Source organism: Zea mays, chromosome 5 (assembly GCF_902167145.1).
Source record: "Zea mays cultivar B73 chromosome 5, Zm-B73-REFERENCE-NAM-5.0, whole genome shotgun sequence".
Lineage (NCBI taxonomy): Eukaryota > Viridiplantae > Streptophyta > Magnoliopsida > Poales > Poaceae > Zea > Zea mays.
In genome coordinates this window covers 33,876,250-33,902,861 of record NC_050100.1, presented here as the reverse complement: position 1 = coordinate 33,902,861, position 26,612 = coordinate 33,876,250, and the positions used below count along the sequence as shown (strand labels likewise).

The window sequence follows — 26,612 nt, the reverse complement described above, 5'->3', positions numbered from 1 at the left end:
ACGGAGCTCAAATCACTAGAATGTCGAACAAGCGCGCAAGAATGGAGTGTGAGTGATCAAGAGTGCTCAAGGAATGCTTGGTCTTCTCCTCCATGCGCCTAGGGGTCCCTTTTATAGCCCCAAGGCAGCTAGGAGCCGTTGAGAACAATCCTGGAAGGCAGATCTTGTCTTCTGTCGACTGGCGCACCGGACAGTCCGGTGCACCACCGGACACTGTCCGGTGCAGATATCCTTCCTTATTTGGCGAAGCCGCCGTTGGAGTCTGAGAGCCGTTGGCGCACCGGACACTGTCCGGTGCACACCGGACAGTCCGGTGCACCAATGTGACCGTTGGCTCAGCCACGCGTCACGCGCGGAATCCTCGGCCGACCGTTGCCCCGGCTGACTGTTGACTCACCGGACAGTCCGGTGCACCACCGGACAGACCGATGAATTTTAGCCGTACGCCGTTAATCATCTCCCGAGAGCGACGAGTTCGCCTGTGAACGGCTCACCGGACAGTCCGGTGCACTACCGGACAGACCGGTGAATTATAGTCGTACACCGTCGTCGAAGTCCCGAGAGCAGCCTGTTCGCCAGAGCCAGCCTGGCGCACCGGACACTGTCCGGTGCACCACCGGACAGTCCGGTGCACCCAGACTGAGCAGACTTTGGCTGTACAAAGCCATCTCATTTCCAACTCGATTTTTCCTGTTTCCAGCACTTAGACACAATACATTAGTCCTTAAAACAATGTACTAAGTCTAGAAACATACCTTTTGACATGATTTGCACTTTGTCCACCACTTTGCATAGATTAGCACAAAAGCACTTGTGTTGGCACTCAACCACCAAAATACTTAGAAATGGCCCAAGGGCACATTTCCCTTTCAAGAAGACATGTGTAGCACGATTAGCAAGGATCCATGGGTCATCTTTGTAACCTACCTTACTTAGATCAAGAACTCTCATCCCATAGTTGTCTACCGTGACATGTTTGTCTTCAACCCCTTGACATCAGAAAACCAATATCTGAAATGTACCATAGTCTAATTCCCATATGTCCTCAATAAAGCTAAAATATGTAATAATCTCACCAGTTTCATCGTCTATGGCCTTGCATGGAACGCCACTGTTTTGTGACATGCTCTTTTTGTCCTTGGACTTGGTACAAAAAGTGAATCCACTAATGTCATAGGTTTGCCATGTCGTGACCAAGCGTGATGGTCCAGATGCTAACCCCTTGATGGTTTGTTCTTCTATTGTTTCTCCACGTGAAATGTCCTTCAACATTAGCCATGTGTTGAACCGCTACTTATGTTGCTTCATTACCCAATCATCCGTATGCCCAGGATTTTGCTCACGAAGCTCATTGATGTGTTGTTGGATAAATGGCTCCATTATCACTAGCTGATGTAGGATGTTGTGATGTGCCTCAAGTATTGTATTGTAATCCAATGGGATGAAAGATTTTTGTCCCATCCTACCGCTTCCATACAGTCTACCCCCGTGTCGTGATGGAGGCAAACCTATTGCAGCCTAGTCTTTTAGGATACTATTGCAGAATGGACCTCCAGACTCAATTACCTCTTCAGTACAGTACCCCTCTATCATGGATGCCTCGGGACGAGCATGAGTTGATACATAGCCATTTAGTATTGACATGAAACGCTCATACGTCCACATTTCATGCAAGTACATAGGACTCAATGCCTCTATTTGTGGCACCAAGTGCACCACAAGGTGAACCATAATATCAAAGAACGATGGGGGGAAACACATCTCAAACTGTAATATTGTCTCCACTGTGAATTCCTAAAGAGATGCCAACTCATCACGGTCAATTACTTTTTGTGAAATTCTGTTGAAAAATTAGCACAATCGTGTGATTTTCATCTTTGAAAACAAAGGATTTATAGCCCTGATGGCAATAGGTAAGAATGTAGTCAACATGACATGACAATCATGTAAGTTGTAGTTGGTGACTGTCAGGTCTTTCATTCACACAATGCTCCGTATGCTAGAGCAGAATCCGGATGGGACTTTCAAATTCTTAAGCCAAACACACATCGCATGTTTCTCATCTACATTGAGATTGTAGCTTGCTGCATGGGAGATTGTACTTCCCACTTTCTTGAAGAACATGATGTAGTTCATTTTTATGCCTAAATTTACCAAGTCCATGCATGAATTGAGCCTTCTTTTGTTTTGCCCTTTATGTCTAGCAATGTGCCAATTATGCTTTCAAACATGTTCTTCTGAATGTGCATACCATCGATCGCATGCCACACATCTAACTCTTTCCAGTAAGGCAAGTACTCGAAGAAAATAGACTTCTCCTTGAATATAGCCCCCGGAGTTGATTTGGCATCCTTCCTGGTTTTTTCGTCTTTTGTCTTCTTCCCGAAAACAAACTTGATATTCCTGACTATTTCAAAAACTCTATGACCTCTATTGTTATCCGATGAGCAGTAGAATGTAGTTCACCATTATTGTCGAAGTAATTATCCATCTTTCGCATGTGGTACCTGTATATTTCCAATAAAAAGCGTATGTGCCTCATGTACACTATCTTAGATGTAGTAAGGGACACGTAAGCAGTTCCATCAATACATACCATGCAACCAACCTTTTCCTTAAACTGGCTTGATAATATGAAGAGAGCAGGGTAATCGTTGATCATAACAAAAATAATTGCTCTTAATGTGAATGAATCTTTACGATACTCATCCAACATTTGAACACCTATTTCCCACAATATTTTCATATCATCCATTAAGGACTCCAAAAATACATCCATGTCAACTCTAGGTTATATAGGTCCAGAAATAAAGATGGTTAGCAAAATGTACTTCCATTTCTGCATCAACATTGGAGAAAGGTTGTATATGGTGAGGATCACCAACCATGTGTTATGCATGCTGCTCTTCTTAGCAAATGGATTCATTCCATCAATACTCAGTGCAAACCTAACATTTCTTGGTTCATCGACAAAGTCTCGGTGGTTGTCATTGAAATCTTGCCACTGCTTTCCATTGGCTAGATGTCGAAGCTTCCCATCGTTTTTATGCCTATGAGAAGCATGCATGTTCATTAGTTTGGCATCCTTAGGATTAGCGAACAAACACCTCAATCGATCGACGACGGGGAGGTACCACATCACCAAAACAAGAATCTTTTTGAGCGCATAATAGTCTACTTCTTTTTCTTTACTCGTGGATTTTGAACTCTTTTTTTTGGCTTTCTTTCACTTCTTCCCTTTAGACACGGATGCAACACACTCTTCCTCTCGATAGTCTTTATTCGTCTTGTACCTACTTGAGCTGCACTTTGGGTAACTCTCCAAGTCTTTATAATGATCACCTCGATAAAGGATACAATGATTTCTACACGTGTGGATCTTCTCCACGCCCATAGTTAGCGGACTGATTAGCTTCTTTGCATAGTATGTGTTAGCAGACACTTTGTTCTCCTTTGAAAGCATGTCTGCGATAATACTCAAGAACGCATCGAAGCCAGCATCAGACATACCATATCTAGCTTTTAACATCAACAGCTTTAGCACAGACCGGAGCGTCGTGAACTCTTTGGTACAAACCGTAGATTCGTTGTACAAAGGCTCTTCTGCTGGTTTCTTCAGGGACTCCATACCTTTCATAAAGAACATCGATGGATCTGTATGACGACGCAATATTGCCTCTAACAACTCTGCATCTTCCTCATCCATAACATTTGACAGAACATAAGTTCTATCACGTTCATGTCCTCCAGCCTAGACTAAATAACAAAATAGTTAATTATAGTCACAATTTTATAAGTTTGACTTGAACCTTGTCCAAAACGACAACTAATGAGACCATGTTCTCCTTGTATTTTTACTGGCAGCTGTGTTAAGACAATCGGCAGTGGAAATAGCCCCTTTCTACTGGCAGTTGTGTTAAGTGAACCGCCAGCTTTCCATTGGCGATTCCTAGCCAACCACCAGTGTAAATAGATCCTTTCAACTGGCGGTTGTGTTAAGTGAACCGTCAGTGAAAATATGTTTCCACTGGCGGTTCCTTAAGCCAGCCCCACTTGTTTATTTTCACTGACGCGCGGTAACTGAAACCGCCAGTAAAAATTTGTGCGTGCTGCCAGCTTAAAGCTCTTTTCTTCTAGTGGAGTCCACTAGAGGCATATCGCAACACAACAAATCATAAACATAGCCACCAATACATGGCATGTGATATTATCTCACGACGAGCTCAAACTGGTCTAAACCTTATGTCCGCATTTACCTTCGGGTTTCGATCTCGCGACCTACCCCATAAATTCACTGCCGAAAAATCATTGATGCTTCTTATAGATGGGCGTTCTTGTCTTGTATGAGCTAGCATTTGACTTTGGTGCTAATTCTTTTGTCATTTGAAGGAGCATTAAAGTTCGTCTTCAAAACCTTATCATGTGCCTCAACAACTTGCACGAAATAAATCATGTATTCCAAGACTTTACTGGCACACTTCTAAAGCTTTATCGTGTGCTTACTGATTTCTCAACTCTAGTTTCTGTGCACAAGCTAGCAACATAACTTTATGGTGAAAAGCACCAGCAGATTGTTAGGTTTGTCAATTTTATTGCATTTTCAACATTCAGCCTGTTAATACGTGTTCTACAACCCAAATTGGTTCTAGCCATGGACATTAGAACTGAAACCAGCATTGTTGCAACAAGGAATGAATGACTGGACACACAAGGAAGGAATATTACCTCAAGGGAGGAAGCAATTATGCACATATAAAACTGTTGTTGGCTCTGATATTGTTATTCTTGCAAAAATAGATTTTCGCCAACATTTCTCTTGATGAAGCATTATGGATAGATAGATAGATAGATAGATAGATAGATAGATAGATACAGAGATATAATGCTTCCATGAAAAATACAGGAGGGAACTGGTTGGATTTATTTTCTCATATATCAGTAAAGCATGAAAAATACAGGAGCAAACTGGTTCGTCAATTAGGCATTAACCGGAGCAATGTGGCTGACAGGGTGCAGAACCAGGCCTATGTTTTTCTTCGCAACCAGTCCTGCAGCCTCCCAGACATCGACATCCTTAGGCTCCTGTCCACTTGGTAGCTTCCAATCGAAATGGTACAGAAGGCTGGCCAGTGCAAGCTCCAAGTTGGCCACTCCAAGGTTTGCTCCCGGGCACATGCGACGGCCAGACCCGAACGGGAGGTACTCGTAGTATGTTCCCTTGTAGTCTAGGTTGGAGTTCTCGAACCGCTCCGGCTTGAATTCCTCGGCGTCTTCCCAGTACCTAGGGTCCCTACAGATCGCCCAGACATTGACGAACACGCATGTGCCTTTAGGGATGTCGTAGCCCATGACCTGGCACGCCTCCCGGCATTTGCGTGGGAGCAGGAGCGGCACCGGGCAGTGCAACCTGAGCGCTTCCTTCACCACGAGCTTCAGGTACCTAAGATTTGCCGTGGACAGGTCGTCCTCCGTGATCGTGGTCTTCCCCTTGAAAGCCTCCCGGACCTCGGCCTGCGCTTTGGCCATCGTTGCCGGGTACCGGACCAGCTCTGTCATGCACCAGGTCAGCGTTGTCGACGAGGTGTCGCTGCCCGCGCCAAACAAGTCCTAGAGATCAAATAATTAAAAACACCAATCGACTTGTTAAATTCCAGCTTGCTAGCTAACTTCTTTCTGAAGCAAGCTAGGCGGCGACGATGGGGATCAGACTTACAAACATGAGCGCCATGACGACGTTGTCGGTGAGCTCGATGGGCAAGCCGGCGTCTTTCTGAAGCCTGAGCAGGACGGAGATCATGCTCTCGTTTGAAGTCTTGTCACCCTGATCCATGGATTCCTTGGTCTCGCGGATGATCTGCCCGAGGATGCGCGCCATCTCGTCGCGGGACGCTATCGCCTTGCGTCGCGCCGTGCTAAGACTCTGCAACACCCTAGACGACGGGAAGATGTTACCTACGCTTAGCTCCGCGGCCACCCGAATGGCAGTGTCCAGGGCAGCCAGGTACTCGTCCTGATACTTGCACCGGCTGCCGATGGACTCCCTGACGAAGGTGTCGTTGATGAAGCTTGAGATCATCTTGGACAGGTCGACGGTGGCGCCGGCGCTGGCGGACGCGGCGAGGCTCCGCATGAACCGCGCCACCTCCTCCTCGCGGATGCGCTGGAACGACTGCACCCGCGCGGCGCTCAGCAGCTCCAGCACGCTGAGCTTGCGGAGCTGCCGCCACTGCTCGCCGTAGGACCCGAAAACCATGTCCATGCCGTTGAAGGTGAGTATGTCGACGGTGCTGTTGATGTGACGGTCGGCGAACGACACGTCGTGCGTCTTGGTGATCGCCTGCGCGGCCTCCGGCGACGACACCACCAGCGTGGGCACCTCGCCCAGCCACAGCATCATGAGCGGCCCGTGCTTGTGCGCGAGCTCGCGCATCGCCCGGTAGGGCAGCGGGTTGCTGACGATGTGGTGGATGCTGCCAATCAACGGCAGCGTCCATGGCCCTGGAGGAAGGTTCAGCTTCGGCTTGGTCACGGCCGACTTGAGCTTGGAGAGGACGGCGACCACCGCCACCGTTCCCACGGCGATGAGCACCTTGTCCTCCATTGTGGCTACCTACTTAATTGCGTATATAAGCTTGATCTATTTGTGTAATTTATGTCTGTTGGACATGCTGGCTTTCATTTATAGATATAGACTAGTGGCCAGATGCAATAGCTTCATTTTAAATTTTTTTATGTTGTGGGTGCAGGCCGCTGAGACGGTCCAAGTCAAAACATCGTGGCTTGACGTTTGAAATGCCAACTTTAAATAATATGCAACATTGAAAACAGACAATAAAAATTAATTTTCGCTGGCCGAAAACTAACCAACGAAAACTATTTAATTTTTGTTGGCCAGCCGACAAAAAAATATTAAGATATCGATTGGTTCACAAAATGTACAGTAGATGACACTTGAGTGAGAGCGGTGATAAATTTAAATAGGCTAGTATCAATTTTTAGTCTAGGCTCTAATTATGATTGGACTTAAACAAACATGATTTAACGTTATCGTTTGCCCGTCACGTTACAATTATGTGAACCAAACAATACCTAATTTTCATCGGTTATTGTAAAATTACTAATTTTTAGCGACAGTCTAACAACAATTGACGGAAATTGGTAATTTCCGACTTTTTGCAACTCATCATTTTGCTCTTTTCCTCTAACACACACCCACACAAGTCGTGTTCGCCCCTTGCCCTTGTGCGCGCCATGCCCGTGCGAGCAGCCGTCACCATGCACTGCCTGCGTCGTCGTTCCACACCCACTTAGAGCATCTCCAACAATGCCTCAAACTAATGCCTCAAATCGAAATATAGGGCTCTACACAGGAAAAACCACTCCAACAGTGCCTCAATTCAACAAATTTTGTCAAAAAACTATAGGGCACCCTCTCAAGTGTCTCAAATATACTACACCGTAGTGGGCTGCCACTACATGAGAAGCCTAAAATTTCGTGGGCCGGTATATTTTCGTCGGTCGGCCCACGAAAATAAGGAAGTTATTTTCGTCGGCCTAGTGGCCGACGAATATAATACGTATTTTCGTAGGCCTATTAATATTTTCGTCGGCAGGCCGACGAAAATACGGAAATTATTTTCGTCGGCCACTAGGCCGACGAAAATAAGCTATATTTTCGTGGGCCGAGGCCAAACCGACGAAAATACGTCGTTGACCGACCACTATTTTCGTCGGCCTCACTGAGGCCGACGAAAATAGTGGCCCTACATCGTCGGGCCCAGCCTTCTCTCGCTCGTTTCAAACGGTTCTCACCACCGCGCCGCCGCACGCCTTACCCCGCCCACGCCGCCGCCGCCGAGCCCCACGCCGCCCAAGGTCCCGCGCCGCCCGGCCCCCACGACGCCGCCGCGCAGCCCGGCCCCCAGGACGCCGCCGTGCCGCCCCGCGCCGCCGCACGCCGCCCCCCGCCCACGCCGCCGCCGCCGCACGCCGCCCCCCGCCCACGCCACCGCCGCCGAGCCCCACGCCGCCCAAGGTCCCGCGCCGCCCGGCCCCCACGACGCTGCCGCGTAGCCCGGCCCCCAGGACGCCGCCGTGCCGCCCGGCCCCCACGACGCCGCCGCGCCGCCCGGCAGAGCTTCCGCGCCCCTCGCCGCCGCGCAGAGCTCCCGCGCCCCCACGACGCCGCCTGCACCCCTGCACGTCGCCCGCAGAGCTCCCGCGCCCCCACGACGTCGTTGCACGCCTGCACGCCGCCCCTGCAACCGCGCCCCTCGCCGCCCGCCCCTGCACGCCGCGCCCCTCACCCCTGCACGCCTGCCGAGCACCACGCCCGCCCCGCCGAGCCCCACGTCGCCGCACACCGCACGCAGCCCGCGCGTCCTCACCCGCCCGCGAAGAAGAGAGCCCGTCGTCCGCGAAGGGAGCCCGTGGCCGCCGTCGCGAAGAAGAGAGCCCGTCGTTCGTCCACGCCGCGCTCGCCGTTCGTCCACGCCGCCCTCGTTCACCGCGGTGAGCCTCCCCGTATATAATATTGTTTGTAAGATTGTTATCACACCATATTTGATGCTCATGGCGGTTGTGGCGGTCGTGGCGTGCCGTGGCGTGCCGTGCGCGTGCCGTGGCGGCCGTGACGAGCCTCTGTCTTATGGTTGTGCCATTGGCGTATAGGGCACTTCTATCTTATGGTTGTGTCGTTGCATTCTTTGTCTAATCCTCAATGTGATCGGAGGGTGATGTCTTTTGTTTAATCTCCGAGATATTTTTTAATGTTTATAGTTTAGTTTTAATCGTTAACCATAGCGAACCGTATGCGTCACCCGTTCGGGAACGGCGAACGTCACATTGGCTTGTGAGGTTCGCCGTTCCGGAATTGTCCACGTATTTTGGACAGCCTGAGAGTGTAGGCCGATGCTTGTGATTTGTGACATGTGCCTTATGATTGACGCGGAATTTCGGTTGTGTAACCCAGTTGTTCTCCAACACACCATGTTCAGGCGTGTGCTTGGAGAGCAGCGAGGTTATGCTGCCGAAATTTCGCGGCAATCGTAGGATACATGTCACAAATCACAAGCATCGGCCTACACTCTTGGGTGGGTTTAGGGCCTTTACCTAATAGGGAGTTCACCTAAGCCACGGACGATCGTTGATGTTCTTTGTGTTTTGTTTAGCCTTTGAAATGGACGGTGATCGGAGGGTGATGTATGACGGGTGGAGAAAGGATGGGGCACATTCGAATGAATGGATGGGTGTAACAAAGGCTTTTCTTGAGCACGCTTTCAAAGATGCAACTGGTCGTCTAGTGAAGTGTCCTTGCAATCGCTGCGAGAACAAGTGGCCTCAGAAGAAGGAAGAAATGGAGAAACACCTTTGCAAAAGTGGGTTTATGCCGAACTACCTTGTATGGTACCGGCATGGAGAGTCTATTAAACACGTTGACGCGGAGGTGGAACTTGATGACGATCATGATAGGATGGACGACATGTTGCATGATCTTGGTAGGGATGTTGAAATGAACGCTGAGGAGCCGGGGCAGCTTCCACGCGATGCTCAGGAATTCTTCAGGCTACTCGCCGCGGGGGAAGAGAGACTGCACGAGCACACTCAGATGTCAGTTCTTGGGACTCTCACAAGACTAATGGCGATAAAGTCGAAGCACAACATTTCAAACAGTGCTTACAACGACATCGTCCAACTGATGGGCGAGGTTCTCCCGGAGAATCATAAGTTGCCAAAGAATATGTACTTCGCAAAGAAGATGTTGGCTGGTCTTGGGATGACATATGAGAAGATCGACGTGTGTCCCAACAGTTGCATGCTATTCTTTGAGGAGGATGACAAGCTGGACCGTTGTAAGCATTGTGAAGCTTCTAGATATGTCGAGGTGACAAATGATGAGGGTGAATTGGTAGTTACGAAGGTCGCAGCTAAGCAACTTCGTCGGTTGCCCATCATTCCTCGGCTTTCAAGGTTGTTCCTCAACAAGGAAATAGCTCTGCATATGACATGGCCAAAGAATGGTGTACGTCTCGTCACTGATCCAGACATAATGGTCCATCCGTCGGACGGTGATGCGTGGAAGGCAATTGACGAGTTTGATCCCAAATTTGCAAACGACCCTAGGAGTGTACGGCTTGGTCTATCGACGGACGGATTCACACCTTTCAATACCAGTGCAAGCCCTTACTCGTGTTGGCCTGTCTTCATTGTGCCATATAATCTTCCTCCTGAGTTGGTCAATAAAGAAGAGTTCATGTTCCTTGCACTAGTCATCCCAGGCCCCGAGCATCCAGGGCCAAAGCTGAATATGTTTGTTCGCCCTTTAATTGAAGAGCTGAAACAATTGTGGAGAGGTGTGAAGGCTTATGACAGCCATACTGAAAAGGAGTTTACCATGCGCGCTGCTTATTTGTGGTCAGTGCATGATCTGCTGGCGTATGGAGATTGGTCTGGATGGTGTGTTCATGGTCGGTTGTGCTGTCCCATATGTATGAATGATACGGATGCATTCAGATTGAAGCATGGTGGGAAAGTGTCATTCTTTGATGCTCATCGACGTTGGACTCCATTCAAGCATGATTTCAGGAATTCGCTTACTGCATTCAGAAGTGGAGCCAAAATCAGAAATGGGCCACCAAAGAGGCAAACTGCACCGCAGATAATGGCATGGCATGCTTGTCTGAAGCAAGGAGAAAATGATAGGTTTCAAGGCTACGGGGAGGACCACAACTGGACCCATATTTCATCAATATGGGACCTTCCGTATGCAAAAGCCTTGATCATGCCGCACAACATAGACTTGATGCACCAAGAGCGTAATGTTGCTGAAAGCATCATAAGCACATGTTTCGATGTGACTGATAAAACGAAAGATAATATGAAGGCAAGAAAAGACATGGCTGAAATTTGTAAGAGACCGATGCTCGAGTTGAAAGTAAGCGATAAAGGGCATGAGAGTAGGCCGCGAGCTGATTACTGCCTCAAGCCAGATGAAAGGAAAGAAATATTTAAGTGGTTGAAGAATCTGAAATTTCCAGATCGATATGCGACAAATCTGAAACGGGCAGTCAATCTGAAGACCGGTAAATTGATCAGTTTGAAAAGCCATGACTACCATATTATTATGGAGAGGCTGATGCCCGTGATGTTTCGAGGCTATTTTAAGGATGAGCTTTGGAGCATATTTGCAGAGCTGAGTTTCTTCTATAGGGAAGTATGCGCAAAGACGGTATCGAAGAGGTTGATGCAGAAATTTGAGAAAGAAATTCCAATTCTTATTTGTAAATTTGAAAAGGTTTTCCCGCCAGGATTCTTCAATGTGATGCAACATCTAATTGTGCATTTGCCTTGGGAAGCTTTGGTAGGCGGACCAGTGCAATTCAGGTGGATGTATCCTATAGAAAGGGCGTTGAAAAAGCTCAGGGCGTCTGTTCGCAACAAGGCTAGAGTCGAAGGGTGTATTGCGGAGGCTTTTGCCCTTAAGGAGATATCTCAATTCTCAACCAGGTATTTCGCTCGAGCCAACAATGTGTTTGCTCCTTCAGTGCGACTTCATGTCGAAAATGAATCGCCCCAAAGCACCCTTCAAATTTTTGCGAATCCGGGTAAAGCAGTTGGAAAAGGGAGTGTACGTCACATTGAAGGATCAGATTTGAACACGCTAATGCTATATATGTATAGCAATATTGACAGCACACAGGAGGCGTTCGAGTAAGTTTTCCTCATAGTTACTTCCATTTTCTCATCTCATAATTTCTATAGTGTGTAATCTCCATGTTTCTAATATGTCCAGCATGTTTGATGAAGAATGTTGGAAATCTACTAGTAAACCTACGGCCATCCAATTAGAAAATCTTCGACGTGATGGGTTGAAAGGTGGACCAAACTTCGTGCAGTGGTTTCGTAATTATGTTAGTAATTGTCGTTCTCTCATTGTCCATACTTAATCTTTGAATTTTGGACTTCGAAGATATAATGCATATACTAATTCCTTGTATAGGTTTCCAAAAACTCTGTGCACCCGGACTTGCAGCAAATGGCACATACCTCTGTGTCCGTCCGGAACTATACTCGCTATGATGTAAATGGATATCGCTTCCGAACCGCGAAATTGGAGAAGAGTCGACCATTGGCAGCCACCACCAATAGTGGTGTGTTGGCAAGTTCATATGTTGACGATGACAAAGTAGTGGACTATTACGGTGTTCTTCAAAACATTGTAGAGTTGATTTTCGATGGCCCCAAGGAACTTAAAGTCGTGTTTTTCGAGTGCGACTGGTTTGATGCTCATAGTGGGACTCGTGTCGACAAGTATGGTAATGTCGAGGTGAAGCATAGCTCTAGGATTCCGAGCAGTATGAGCGATGTTGTCCTTGCAAATCAGGCAAAACAAGTGTACTACCTGCCATATCCTCACCCAAGCCTTAGGGCTTGGTGGGTTGCAATCAAAGTCAACCCACAAGTCGTCGCTCCAGAGAGTGCTGACTACGTGAATACGAGCAGGGACAACGATGACGCTGTTTTTCAACCAGAAGCGGTGTCGAATCAAGACATAGCTCACCGATTCCATGTGACCAATGGAGAAGGCCTTGAAAATCTCTGTTACAATTCAAGCGACTTAATTGAAGAACCTAGGTCAAAGCGCAAACGACCTGTCGTCGTTAGAAGATCAGTAAGGATCCAACGAAATCAAGAGCGTATGAATAAACAACGAGCCGAAGAAGCATCATCGGATGCGGATGACTTTTGATTAGTATGTTTCTTTTATTTAATCAATTAAGCTATGTATTCCAATTTTCACATTATTAATTTTCATATTATTTGTTTCATATACTGTGGTTTGATATTAATTTATCTACAGTTGAACATGTTCAAGCATAGGAGATCGAGGAAGAGTGGGGGCAGCGCGGCCAGCGAGGACAGCTCGGGCAGTGGGCTTTTTCAGGGCACCTCACAGAGCCGACAGAGGCAGCAGCAACTTCTCGACTGTCTAGATGAAGTGCATGGTGAGGAGGGTGAGCAGGAGGCTCCTCAGCAGGATGCTCATGTGCAGGGTGAGGAGGGTGAGCAAGATGAGGAGGGTGAGCAGGATGAGGAGGTTGACCCTATGGGGGCAGGCAGCGCGGGCGACGCGTCAGATGGTTCTACATCCTTCAGGTATTATTATGCATATTAGTTTAATTGATATTAATTTTAAATCATTTCATCATATTTAATTTACTTGTATACTTAGGTATAAGAAGAGCAATGCGCTTGGTCCGAGGCCTGCTGAGAGGAGGCTCATCCGGCCGCATGGAGAATGGTGGGGCTTATTTCTGTTGTGTTAATTTTTTAATATGAACGTGATTGCACTGGTTTACTTGTTTTATTAATGTTTGTAGGTCATGGGAAGACTTGACTTGGGACGGTACAGGCAGACGTCCCAAGGTGAACGCGGTGTTGGGTAGCCTCTGTCGCTTCTACTACCCTGGCATGGTGGAGCTCAATGGCGAGAGGTTCGCGGCTATGCAGTGGGCCGACTGGGGTCTGAAGGACTATGTCCAGCCAGGGGAAAGCAGTAGCGGAGGGGGAAGTTCAGAACAAAAACCAAGGACTTGTCAGGTGGCTGTGTGGGACGAGTTCTGGGTGAGTTTACTTTCGTATATAAGCAATTCACTGCATTATTGCTTCTCCTAATCTTACTTTAACTTAACTTCTCCATTGATATGTAGGGGAGGTTCCAATTGCCGGATGACATCGAGGCGGATCAGGCTCAGTGGGCACGTGTGAAGAGACACTTTCGGAAGTGCGCTGATAAGGTCATCAAGGATGCCATGTACAATGCTCGCATCGCGGCCGTCAACTACTACTACAAGAAGATAAAGGGGCAGAAAATGAGCAAAGCATTAGGGGCCAATGAGATCTACCTCACAGAGGAGCAGTACTTGGAGAGCGTTGTGGATTGGCTGGCGAAGGACATGGAAGCCTGGAGGTGGTTGGCTAAGAGATGGGCGTCGCCTGAGTGGATTGCAGAGTCCAACAAGCACCGTGCCAACCGTGGCACTGAAGGACCGGGGCATAGGTACGGCGTCGATGGACACCTTGGTACCGCACGCCGCATGGTAAGTGTATAAATCAAACTTGTATGTTACATCTATTACAATTCTATGGTTTAACTCTTCTTTTTCATGCAGGAAGCTGAAAGTGGAGTTGCTCCAAGTTTTATGGAGGTTTACGTCCGTGGTCACCGTGGGCCTGATCCAGCGAACCCTGATGAGCTATGCAGCGAGGCGGCAAGGGAGAAAATGGTAAACAAGTTTGTATTTACGAATTAAATTGCATGATTTGTGTCTAACTCCAACTCTAACTTTCTTTGCAGAATGCATATGGGGAGGAAATGACTCAACGCCATGGGCCTGATTTCGACTGGATGCATTCAGACTTAGATGCCTCGGCGTTGTACCACAGTGGTGGGGGTAGAAAGCATGGCAGGTGAGGTGGTTGTCTTTGATTCGACAATTTCATTAACAAGAATGTGTCCACTTAATGGCTCAACTATGTGTATCATGCAGGTTTGCCTTTGGCACCGGCGTTGTGGAGTACAACAGGACCATAGGTCAAGGGAAGGCATCGTCTTCGGCAGGGAGTTCTCGCTCCAAGTCTGCTCGAGAGGCTCAGCTGGAGGAGGAGACTCGGGCAGCACAGGAGCAGGCTCGACTCGCACAGGAGCAGGCTCGAGCAGCGCAGGAGCAGGTCGGACAGCTGACGCAGTATATGACTTCTTATTTTCAGGTAATTCGTCTATCTCATCACGTGTCATTGAATTCAATGTATAGTGTTGCGATTCTAACGTTTCATCCATTTGCAGGAAATGACTACTCGACTCGGCCCTGATATGAACTTGCCCGCTTTTCGCCCTCCCCAGGTAACACTATCTGAACACTTCAATTCCATAGCAACTCTTTTTTTATTATCAAAAATGGATCGCAGGCACAAGGATGGGGACAATGGCCAGGACAAGCTCCAGCGTCGCAGCCACAGTGGACCGGTGTTGGGTGGACGCAGGCACCTCCAGGCACTTGGACGCCTCCACCACCCCAAGGATCGCAGCCATTTCAAGCGTGGATGGCACCGCCACCGACGGGGTGGGTGCCACCACCTCAGGGGTGGCCAGCACAACAGTACCCGTGGATGCATGCACAGCCTCCTTATCACCATGGATCACAGGTGACGTTCCATGTTTAGTTTTATGCAAATAGTGACCAAACATAGCCAGTATAGGTATAGGGATAGCAAAACACAGCCTTATTTGAATGATTGATGAATTGCAGGGTTCAGCGTCACATGCTCAGGAGGGTGCTGTCAACGTCCACGACTTCCTCGTCCATGGTTCTGGAGGGAGTGGCCACCTTCCTGGTGGTGGAGGAGGGAGTGGCCAAAACTCTCATAGCCCGCAGGAGTGATTAGTGAGTAGTGAGTTTGTTTGAAACTATGGACTTATGGTATTGAAACTATGTATGGACTATGGACTATGGACTATTTGTATATGTGAATGTGTTTTGTGATATGTATATGTCAATGTGTTTTGTGATATGTATATGTGAATGTGTTTTGTGAATTATGTATTTTGATTGTGAATCTGTATATATGTGAATTGTGATATTGTGTATTTTGCTGTGAATTATTAATAGGTGCAGAAAAATCTGTTTTGGGGGGGAACCATCAATTTTCGTCGGCCTCGGTGGTGGCCGACGAAAATATCCTGGGAACATATTTTCGTCGGCCATCAGCGGGCCGACGAAAATAGCCTGGGCGTATTTTCGTCGGCTTTCCCAAGGCCGACGAAAATAGTCAGTCCGACCAATTATTTTCGTCGGCCTCGGGAAAGCCGACGAAAATAGGTATTTTTCGTCGGTACCGACGGAAATAGGTGCCTATTTTCGTCGAACTTATTTTCGGCGGCTATTTTCGTCGGTCTGCCGACGAAAATAGTCTATTTTCGTCGGTTTAGGCTTATTTTCGTGGGCTTTTGGCCCACGAAAATTTAGGTGTTTCCTGTAGTGTGCCCTATAATCTAGATTTGGGGCTTTACTGTTGGAGCGGGGTGTTTTGTTGGTGCCCTAAATTGTATAAAATTTACTTATTTTTAAATTATAAGGCATTTTTATAGGTCACGTTGTTGGAGATGCTCTTAGGCCTTGTTTGGATACTTTGAGATTAGAGTGTTTTGGAGGGATTGGAGATGGTGTAAATCCCTAATAGATCAAATACTCTCTCAATACATCTCAATCCACTCCAATTCCACTCATTACTAGAGTACTCAAACTAGGTCTTAGGATTTATTCGGTTATTTTCAATTCATATGGATTGGAGGGGATTGATACGGATTGAGAGAGATTTTAACTTACCAAGGATTGAAACCCCCTCAATCCATATGGATTGCGATAGAACCGAACAAGCCCTTAGCGTCGATGCCTGTGTCTTGAGTAGCACCCTAACATGGTCGTCGTCTATGTCCTGAAAAGTGAGTATATTTTAAATTTATATCTCATGAATTTTGATTACTTTTATGGTTAATTTAATAATTATTGTTCAGTTTTTTATGTTAGTTCGATAAAATAGTTACGATGGATTATTTAATAGTTAGTTTTTAAGCTGATTAGATTTATATATTACTAGCAGTAAGTTTGAGTATTTAATAAAATACGGTATTATAAAATAATTTTAATTTAAAAGCACGTTAAATATCAATAATATTGATAGGTTCACTAAATATATGTGCCGCTCATTTTTTATCGACTTGCCTCATATACATCTCCTATGTGAGATATATTGTTTCAAAATTATCCTTTTTGGACAGTCTCACCACGATCGATAGTGCGATATTTATAGTGGGCCATGAGTTTGATTGAGATTTTAGCGTCATAACCATATTGTTCTTTATTTCATCAAAATGGTGCAAGAGATGGAGAACAACGGGGTTATGCTGTCGGAATCTCATTCAACCTTCGTAGACTCGTCTTAAAATCACACTACTGGTCATTCTTAGATGAGTTTAGGACTTGTCCTTTCTTGTAGATTAATAGATGTAGGATCATGATATATCTGATGAGAAAAGCTCATTTGTTAACTTTAGTCCTTAGAATCAAATATGGGTGATGACAATCAATAGATGTATGTTGGTTAGAGTAAGAGTGGACCTCATTCGAAAGAGTTGATCATTAAGACTTAGGAATTTATCAATCGTGCATTCTTTTTGTCAATCATTAGTATTGTAAGGTGTCCATGCAACAAGTGCTAAAAGTATCTATGTCATGACAAACGAAGGGTGTCAATAGACCATTGTCGGTTTGGTTTCATGTCAAGTTGTAAGGTGTGGGTGCACCAAGGTGAGTCATAGCATCAACATGCAGAAGTGGAAGAGCATTACAGGACAAATGATGATAGAATGGATGAGATATTTGATGCTATGTGGCTGGACTTTAAACTAGAGTCTGAGGGTTGCTTATGTTAGTTGTTCAAAAGTTCTTCAGCCTTCTAAAAGCTTCGAAAGAACCATTGCATGAATGCATGACATTTACAATTCTTGCTATTGTGGCCTGGCCTGACTTATATCTATTAAGTCCAAGTTTGCATTCTCAAACAATTGCTATAAATAGCTAGTGAACTTGATCAATGATGTCCCTCCAGCGAATCACAAGATTCCCAAAGCCATGTACCGATCAAAGGAATTGCTTGCAGATCTTAGTATGGGTTATGAGAAGATTGATGTGTCAGCATAATGCTATTATGGAAGGAACATAATAATGAGAATTACTTGGAATGTGGATAGTCTAGGTCCATAGAGTATGTCAACGAAGATGATGAAAAGGTAACAATGGAAATTGCACATAAGAAACTTCATTACATACCTCTTACACCTCGGGTGAAACATTAGGGGATGGTACAAAGAAGGTGTATGTGAGAACAACCATGTGATGATGGTAAATATTAGAAGGATCTAGATAATTTTGACGTTAACTTTATTAGGGATGCAAAAATGTGAACATTGGGTTGGCGATAGATGACTTCGTGCCTTTTAAATGAGAATATTGCATAGTACTCTTGTTGGCTCATTTATTTTGTACCATGCAATCTGACACCTTCTCTTTGTATGAAGTACAAGTTCATGTTTCTATGCCTTATCATACCCAATCCAGATCATCCAAGACTATAGATTAACATGATGTTGAAACCATTTATTGATGAGTTGAGACAATTATGGGAAGGAGTCGGCATGTATGATTGTTACAAGATTTAGAAATTTAACCTTCATGTTTGTCCATGATTTCATGGCATACATTATTTTTTAGGATTTATTCTCCATGTTAATTTGACATGTCCCATATGTGGTAAGGACATTGGTTGATTTCGCCTCTAGTTTGCTAGAAAGATATCTCACTTTGATTTTCATAGACGCTTCCTACACCGGAATCACTCGTTTATGCTTGAGAGGAACACTTTTATTAAGGATACTATCATCACAAAGGGGCCATCAAAGTGTCTAGGTGGAGCAAAGATTACTGATATGTTGAACGAACTGGTCCTAACTCCTGAAATGAAAGGACTTGTAGGATTTGGAACTAAGCATAATTAGACTCACATATGTGGATTATGGAGCCCCCATATGAAAAGGTGTTAATTCTTACGTGCAACATTAATGCCAAGAACCAAGATTGTAATGTTGTTGAAAGCACCATAATGATGCGCCTGAATTGCTTAAACATATCAAAAGATAATGACAAAGTAAGAAAGAACTTAGCACAAAATTGTCATCGGTCTAACCTTGAGATGACAAAAAGTGATATGTCAAGCCACATGCTCTATTCTCTATGAAACCTAAGAAAAAGAGAAGAAATAAGGTGGATGGAAATTTTAAAATTCCCTTATGGTTTTGCTTTGGGGCTTAGAAGGGCTCAAAGTTGAATGTAATAAAGTTAACTAGGTTGAAGAGCCACAATTATCACATAATCATGGAATAGCTCCTTCCAGTAATGTTTCATGGGTAGTTGAATAAAGCCATACAAAAGGCATTCGAGAAAAAGTTTCTAGTCCTTTTATTCAAGTTAGAAAAATCTTCTCTCCTCGATGGTTTAATCCAATGCAACATTTACTTGTCCATCTTCCATATAAAGCTAAGGTAGGTGGCCTAGTGCAATATAGGTGGATGTACTATATTAAAAGGTCAGTTCTAGGATATGTTTGAGAAGCATAGACGAAATCATGGCAATGATCCTAAACACACTTATGGCACCAATGCCATATCTGCATAGCTAAATGCATGGTAAGTTGTATTATATCATATGTTTATAATGACTACCATATATAACTTATCTTCGATCATAAATGCAGTTAAAAGACAATATGGATAGGAAGTCTGAAGAGACGAGCTCTTCGTGAAAAGCATGTCTCGTGATTTTTATTCACTTACTTCTTAAACCCCTTTAATTAATGGGGTTGTATACGTCGTTATGTGATTGTGAAAATAAAGTACTTTTAAAGAGGCGCATATACTACTACTTTTGAAGTAATTTAGGGAGAAGGTTATTTCCAAAACAATCATGAGCCCACACAACTTATGGCTGCGTGGGATTGACCTGGAGCACCAAGTTGTTGACATATTTTTAAGGTATCCAACGTAAAAACCCATGTTACAACGCAGCTGGACGGTGGATCGGACAACGTATTGTTATACTCAAGGACGAAGCCAGAATTATAGCATAGGAGAGGACAAGCAATTCATTAAATACTATAAAGTAAAAAAATATTGAAGAATATATACACATGTTTATACTAATTTGCGTAAGCATAGATAATAAATTAATAAAAAAGACTTGCACCATATAATTGTATATTAATTAACTCCAATAGAGATTAAAATAATTTGCCTCTACGATGATCGGCCAAATTAAAAGCTTCGATTATATGATGACAGCTTATCATAGTCGTTATTTCTATATCAATATAGATGATCAAGTCATTTCACATAAAATCATCTCCCGTTTTATTTCGTAGATGTGTTTTGATAAATTTTGTAGCTAAAAGGCTCTCTCAGTGGTTGTAGTTAAGACCGGAAGGGTGACTATTATTCTTAATAATCTGTAAACCATTTGTTACATGGAACTTTTACACAATTTGACAAGGCTTTCTATCAAATCAGCAAGTAATCATAATGTATTTGGTTCTAGATGGTTGTATACTCAAGGTAAAGCAAATTGGTCACACACACAACTATCTGATGACAAATTTGGATTGAAATTTATCGATTTTATTACAAGCGATGAATTTGATACTTCATAATTACAATAAATTTTTATTTGGATAGAGAAATTTATTTTGACGAAAAAAACTATGTTTAAATATTATATGTGTACGGAAGGATCAGGGAGAGCCAAGGCCCCTGCCCGCCCCCCCTTGGCTCTGCTCCTGATTATGTTGGCATCGATGATAATTAGTAATTATTTATCTGCAAGGCATGTAACCCACCATCACAACACATGGTCATCCGCCCATCGCGACGGTGCGAGAAAACAATGCACTTTTAACGTCCATATACAAATAAGCTCTTATCGTCAAAAGTATATTATTTTTACTGGTAAGGGTTATTTTCGACAGAGGTGACTTGTCAAAAGTTTATAACCGAAAGTATAAGTTATTTTCGGTGGCTAGAAAGCGGACACCAAAAGTAATTCTGTAAAAAATTATTTCCAGTGACCACTTTATAATCACCGAAAATAGTTTCGTTATGTTCGACTGTTGCGTTTGGCCGCTAAAAATAAAGACGTGTTATTTTGCGCGGACAACCGAAAATACATGCCTTTATTTTCGGTGGCTAAAGCCAGACAATCAAACTCCCTACTCATCTTACAAATATTCTCCCACATCATCAACTGACCACCTTGCAACCATATTCTGAAAGCCAAAAGATAATTAGCTCCTTTTACTTTGATTGCCATAATCTCTTTTATCTTCGCAAATGTCATAGAGGAGGTCAGGAGCAAATGACACACAAAGGCTGGATATTAATCCAACGATCGATCTTCCCAAGACCTGGTCTTATCTCCGGATTTAAAAACCACCGTACCTGCCGGCCTCCCCCTCATATAAAACTACTGCTTGATTTTCAAGAGACCATGCCAAACAGACGAATCTCCTGCACTATGATGCGTATCTGTGTATAATTTTCGTCCCACGCGGGCGGACCAGACAGGCAGCAAGGCAGCACGCGAGCCATCGGCCGGCCCTGTCCTTTCATTACTACTACAACCTACAAGCAGCAACGTTGGCTGCTGAGCGCCTCAGCCAACGACGACCAAAAAGGTTGTCAAGTTTTTCCGCCCACGTGCCTGGACGAGTAGTAGCTAGTTTCTGCACACGTGCTGCTGTGCTGTGCCTTCGCCGTGGACCTCTCAATAGCGACGGGTACGGCCTTGCTCGCGTCTGCTTATGCTGCGGTCGTTGGTGCAACTTGTTACGGAGTACTTGTCAGCAGCGCTGATGCGTGGCATCAACGACAAGCCGGCAAGCAAGAATGGCAGCTACTGAAGCGGAGGTCACGGAAGACGGAATGGTTGTGCTTTGTGCCCGTCGAAATCGACCCAACCGCTGCCACCGCAGTTGGTGTGGGCGTCCAAATGGTTCCTACACCGAAGCAACGACTGTCAAGATACAAAATTTAAAGAACGAATAATCTCTAGCTAGAGAGAATAACCTCTCGGTTTTGTGGCAATTGATGATGGACCTATCGCAGTCGAGGGATCGACTAGCGCGGCCAAGGGCTCGACTGGAATAGGCGAGGGCTGGGTCGGCGTAGCTAAGGGCTTGGCAGATGTACTTGTGTTAAGACACAACTCCATTGCTCCAAATCACGAAGTGCTTGAAAATCAGTTGGTGAAAAGCATAGATACTTTGCAAAGTATTTAAGTTAGTTAGACCGCTACTGCGCTTGCTCTAGGTTTGTTCCTAGTTGTGAGTATGGTTTGACAACCCACAAACCCCTCGACTATTGTGCTTGCTCTCTAGGTTTGTTCCTAATATTGTACTGAGTTTATGGTGTGACCGCCACCGTCTATCATGACAATATTGATTCAACCCCCTAAGCGCATGTAGTCCTTCCAATACTGATTCAATTCAAGAGTTAAATCAACCCGAGTTACTAAACTCAGGCAAATTTGACTTGAAGGCTACTGTAAAGAATATATATCAGGGGTACCCCGAAAACACATCAATGTGCAAGGCCTAGTCGATTGAGCCTGAGCACTTGGCCTTGTTATCCAGGGACTGGGTCCACATGACAGAAACATACTAGGATCGTCCGAGAAAGATGGAGGCACAAGATCTTATCATATCAGTAGAAAACCTACATGTAAAGATAGAACTGAGAGTCCTAGTTAGATTCGATTAAAATGGTATGCATCATGTTTCGTATCTTATATGTAACCTAATCAGGTATGACACTAGATAACCTTTATGTAAATGCCCCCTCGTTGGACTATAAAAGGAGGGACGAGACACCCCAAGAGGTCAGATCATCAAATCATAAGTGATAGCCACAAACGAGACGTGGGGTATTATCTCGAATCGAGAACTTGAGTGTATCTAAATCTTCACGTCGCCTTTGCATTTACGTTCAATTCTCGATCTTGTGATCCACCTAGAAGGTGGTAAACTGGTTATGACTCTAAATTTTACACTATAAAATTTAAGGATTGGAATCTATTAGTATCAAGCTCAATTTCTATTGATTTTTGAACTAAATTTAATTAAGGGCTCAAACAATTTATAAAGAAATATTTAGATCGTGATCCATTACCACCCTAGATCTACACAAATTTACGACTGGTTATTCCTCCACAAATAAACCTTTTAAGGAAGTAGTCTCTCTCGAAGAGACTAGACATGTTTGGCTTCGCTTCCCACCACACTTAGATTCTAGAAAATGCAAAGGTTCTCGTGATTATTAGATTCTCTTATCAGTTCAACAGGTGAACTACCGATTCAGTCAAAAACGAAAATAATCTAGACATTATTGTTATCTTCATCCATAAGCGAAACAAACACACCCTTGTCCTACCAATTTCCTAAAAAAGGGGGGAATTATCTGTAGCACACTGACAAAAAAGTGGTTTCAACTGTGGGACACTAAAAATGACACTATTTATTAGAAACACACTAAGAAACACTAGTCATTATCAACGGGCGCACCATACCGATTAAAATTTCCATTTGTGTTATTTCCAGTGTTCCACAGCCGAATTCACTCTTTGTCAACGTGCCACAGATAATTTTCCCTTTATAAAAATAGAGATTTTCTAGACCAATTCAGCCATTGAATGTGCTTACTGATTTTTGCTCAATAAGAAAACTCCTAACAGCTCCAAATATATGTGCATGTAAAATGTGATTTTACAAAGCGCAGAAATACATAGTAATAAGCAATACAGGAATTTGGTTTGTGCCATTGCCATCAGAAACCAACCGAACTGTAAACAAACATTTGCATTTTATTGTATATCAATTGGAGTGTACTGACAACACTGTTCCTCAAATCGTCCCATAGATACGATATGCCGACTGTTTGAAGATAAACTACACAATTACACTTAACCACAGACTCTTTTCCTCGACCAAACAACTGAATACTAGGAGTTAACGTGAGCTAGGCGTATGGCATATCATGACACAAATCGAACTATCCATCAGCGAAGTCAAATTAGACTGCGGCTGCCCCTACAGGCATAATTTACATGCATTTTCTACAGGTAAAACTAGCTGGGGACAATAAAGTAAATAGCTCATTTGACACCACTAAGCATATTGAAGCCTAGTGTTCATGCTTGACACGCCCTTTTAGTATCCCTGGAATAGGAGGCGAGTTTGGTACCCTAACTACTCTTGGCCCTGGAGGCTGCGGTTGTTGGTGGTGGTGCCAATAATTGTTCCGTGTACTTGAGCACTCGCCTCCATTCGCACCAGGAGCTTGGGTACAATCAGCTTCTTCGCCAGATAATGCCATTGCTTTCAGTACAAATGAATCATCCTGCAACTCAAATGGAGTGCTGCATTTTTTAGAAATATGCGAGTCAGCAAGGGTTTAATCACTTCGTGCTCCATTATAATGACTTAACGTCTTCAGAATATACACAAGACCTTGAATGCTGGTTTGGAAACACAAATCTCCTCAATCCCCTCCAATCCCAGAGGGGATTTGAGATTCCAAACTAGCCCTGAAGGCAAAGCAAAAAAGAAAGGAAGTATTTATTGCAAAAATGAGAAATCGCTCATCAGTTCATGTGAGTAAAAAGGCTAATTACGAGTCAGCAAGTGTTTAGCACTCAGGAGCCCTTCATTAAGGAGAGTTTCATGTACTAATAGCAGAAGAATCAGGGAATAAAATTGTTGAATCATCCAGATGTTACAGATCTAAGATGTTCTTATGAACGGACATCTTTTCATCAGGAGATACAATGTTATTAAGCACCGTATATCTGGCCCACAAGATACATAATGCAAAGGGGAAGAGAATGCAATTCATGTCTTACCTATTGAAATCAAAATGCACGTGCTGCATATCTTCTGATATCTCCACTTCTACAGTTGCATGAGGACGTGTCTGGTTACACAACAAATGGAAGTAACTGTCATTTAGCACATCACGGCCAAAAAAAATTGAACTTGCATAATGAAGTTGAGAAGGCATAACACAGGGAGTTAAAAGTGATGAACAGAGGTAATGGTAGCAAAGCAACAAGTGTTCACAAAGAATGCTGCATGGCCCAATGTTAATGATTCTTGCCATTATAGTTCACTAAAAAACAGACCAATTCAAACGTCATAACAACAGACACATGGCACGAATGCCTAGTTCCTCCAGCAACAGGTTTGACTCAGGGGAAGTGGAGATTGGAGAAGGACCAGCTTCGTTGAAGATGCATGCTGATGGCGGTGAATTTCTCAGTGAGGCCATGGATGACATTGATGACGAGGGTGCAGTCATCCACAGACTCGTCGAGAACAGAGAGGACATCAGCTATGATCTTGAAGCACCAGCAGTAGTCCACGATCAAGAGATCGAAGTAGCAAGACTCTGCATCAAGGTAGATGGCACATATTCCTGATTGCCGAGAAACTAGGTCCCAATGGCGGGCTAGGTGGTTTGTGCAGAGGCACAACATTTCAACACCATCCCAACAAACTCATCGCAGTCCATGGACATCCAATCTGGTAGAGTTGGGTCCAGTGTTCTTAAGGCGCCTAGGCGAGCAAGTGCACCAGCCAACCGCCTTAGCGCCTAGGCGGGTATGGCGAGCAAGGCGGCCAGTTTTGCCCGGGCGCCTGGACGCCTAGGCGTCGCCTAGGCGACGCCTTAAGAACACTGGTTGGGTCAGGGTCGTTGCTGAGTACAAGGGGCTCAAGGGAGTACTTCCCGAGATGGGGGAAGAGTTCATGCCACCAAGAGTAGTGGCCAGAGGTGAGGTCAAGGATGAGAGGCACCCGGGTATGGACGTCCTGTGAGTGTAGGCGTGGGCATAGAGGTTGGCCAAGGCAAGGGTCTTATGGACAAGAAGCGGATCAGGAAGGGGAAGGGGTCCATGTGCATGACTCCCCATCGGACTCAGCACGGTCTTTGTTGCCCTGGATGGTGACGTGCTCCGGTGCTCTCCCTAGCTGCACACTCCGAAGAGACATGCTTGTGGTCAACAGCGTCATAGCGATCCTTGGCAGAGGTAGCGGCTTCATGCTCAGCAGCCTCAAGGGTGTCAGCATCATTGGTGCCAGGGTGTCGCCACGTGCCTTAGCAGAAGCAGTGATGTGCTAGGGTGCATGTAGCTTCCTCAACTTTGGTGGCTGTCGAGCGCCCACTATTGGCAGCTGCAAAAGTCATGGCGTACATATATCCGCAAGAAACAAAGGAGGCAGGTGGATGGAATCAATGGATTAATTGTGGGGGATAAAAGGTTGCACATATATCCGCAAGGATAATACCTCCGTCTGTGTTGTCTCAACATAGCAAGTCCCAAACCCTAGTAAAAGTGGAGGGTTGTGATAGGCTTGGCAAGCCAACATTAAACCCAGCCATTATAATGAAGATAAACCCGAAAGAAATCATTAAGGCTTAACTCTCTTAGAGACGTGCCATGTCAAAACCCAAGTATGGTGTTAAATGGGCAAGGGCTGGGTCGGCACCCCTTGGTGACACGCCATGTCGTCATCTAGGTACGATGTCAAGTAGCAATGATCGGGTCGCTGCTTTCTTAGTGGTCGCTACATCAGCACCCGAGTATAGTCAAAAATGTGCAAGGATCTTCACATCATTGATGGGTGTGAAGGGTAAGGAAGCTAGTCAAACCATTACAGTTAAGAAAGTTAGTTGAGACAAATATCTATACGTCCAAAAGACTAAATGGAAGGGTCAGAAGGCAAAGGAAAGTTAGTTGAGACAAATATCTATACGTCCAAAAGACTAAATGGAAGGGTCAGAAGGCAAAGGAGGTGGACACAATACCAACTTCAAGCTTTGGTACACAAGGACAACTGCAAATAGAAACGTTAAGTTTTGATTGATAATATTAAGTTACATGCACCAACCAACCTAA

At 44.8% G+C, this 26,612-nt stretch overlaps 2 protein-coding genes across 9 annotated transcripts in view; both read right to left on the bottom strand.

The window, feature by feature from the left end:
* Positions 1-4,802: 4,802 nt before the first annotated feature.
* On the bottom strand, positions 4,803-6,646 carry LOC100273457 (zealexin A1 synthase). Its single transcript, NM_001147894.2, has 2 exons — positions 5,714-6,646; positions 4,803-5,607 (listed from the first exon to the last, which is right to left on the bottom strand). Exons 1-2 carry the CDS (start codon positions 6,599-6,601, stop codon positions 4,978-4,980), a joined length of 1,518 nt encoding a protein of 505 aa, NP_001141366.1. The 5' UTR covers positions 6,602-6,646; the 3' UTR covers positions 4,803-4,977.
* A 16,853-nt stretch (positions 6,647-23,499) lies between these two features.
* Positions 23,500-26,612, bottom strand: part of LOC100273419 (uncharacterized) — a 37,769-nt gene continuing 34,656 nt past the window's right edge. For 2 of the 8 annotated variants that reach the window (XM_020553162.2, XM_035967805.1), the window contains 3 exons: positions 24,558-24,628; positions 24,166-24,242; positions 23,500-24,074 (listed from right to left, as the gene is read on the bottom strand). In XM_020553162.2, coding sequence (XP_020408751.1) covers positions 24,197-24,242; positions 24,558-24,628 — 117 coding nt within the window. In that variant the 3' untranslated portion in view covers positions 23,500-24,074; positions 24,166-24,196. The remainder of the gene's footprint in view (positions 24,075-24,165; positions 24,243-24,557; positions 24,629-26,612) is intronic. The other 6 variants (XM_035967804.1, XM_035967806.1, XM_008683217.2 and 3 more) reach the window with 4 other exon arrangements.

Excerpts from the sequence above, each read along its gene's own strand:
- LOC100273457 (NM_001147894.2), bottom strand. The coding sequence starts at position 6,601 with ATGGAGGACAAGGTGCTCATCGCCGTGGGAACGGTGGCGGTGGTCGCC. Across the intron at positions 5,608-5,713 it reads TCGTCATGGCGCTCATGTTT|GACTTGTTTGGCGCGGGCAG; the intron begins GTAAGTCTGATC and ends TTTGATCTCTAG.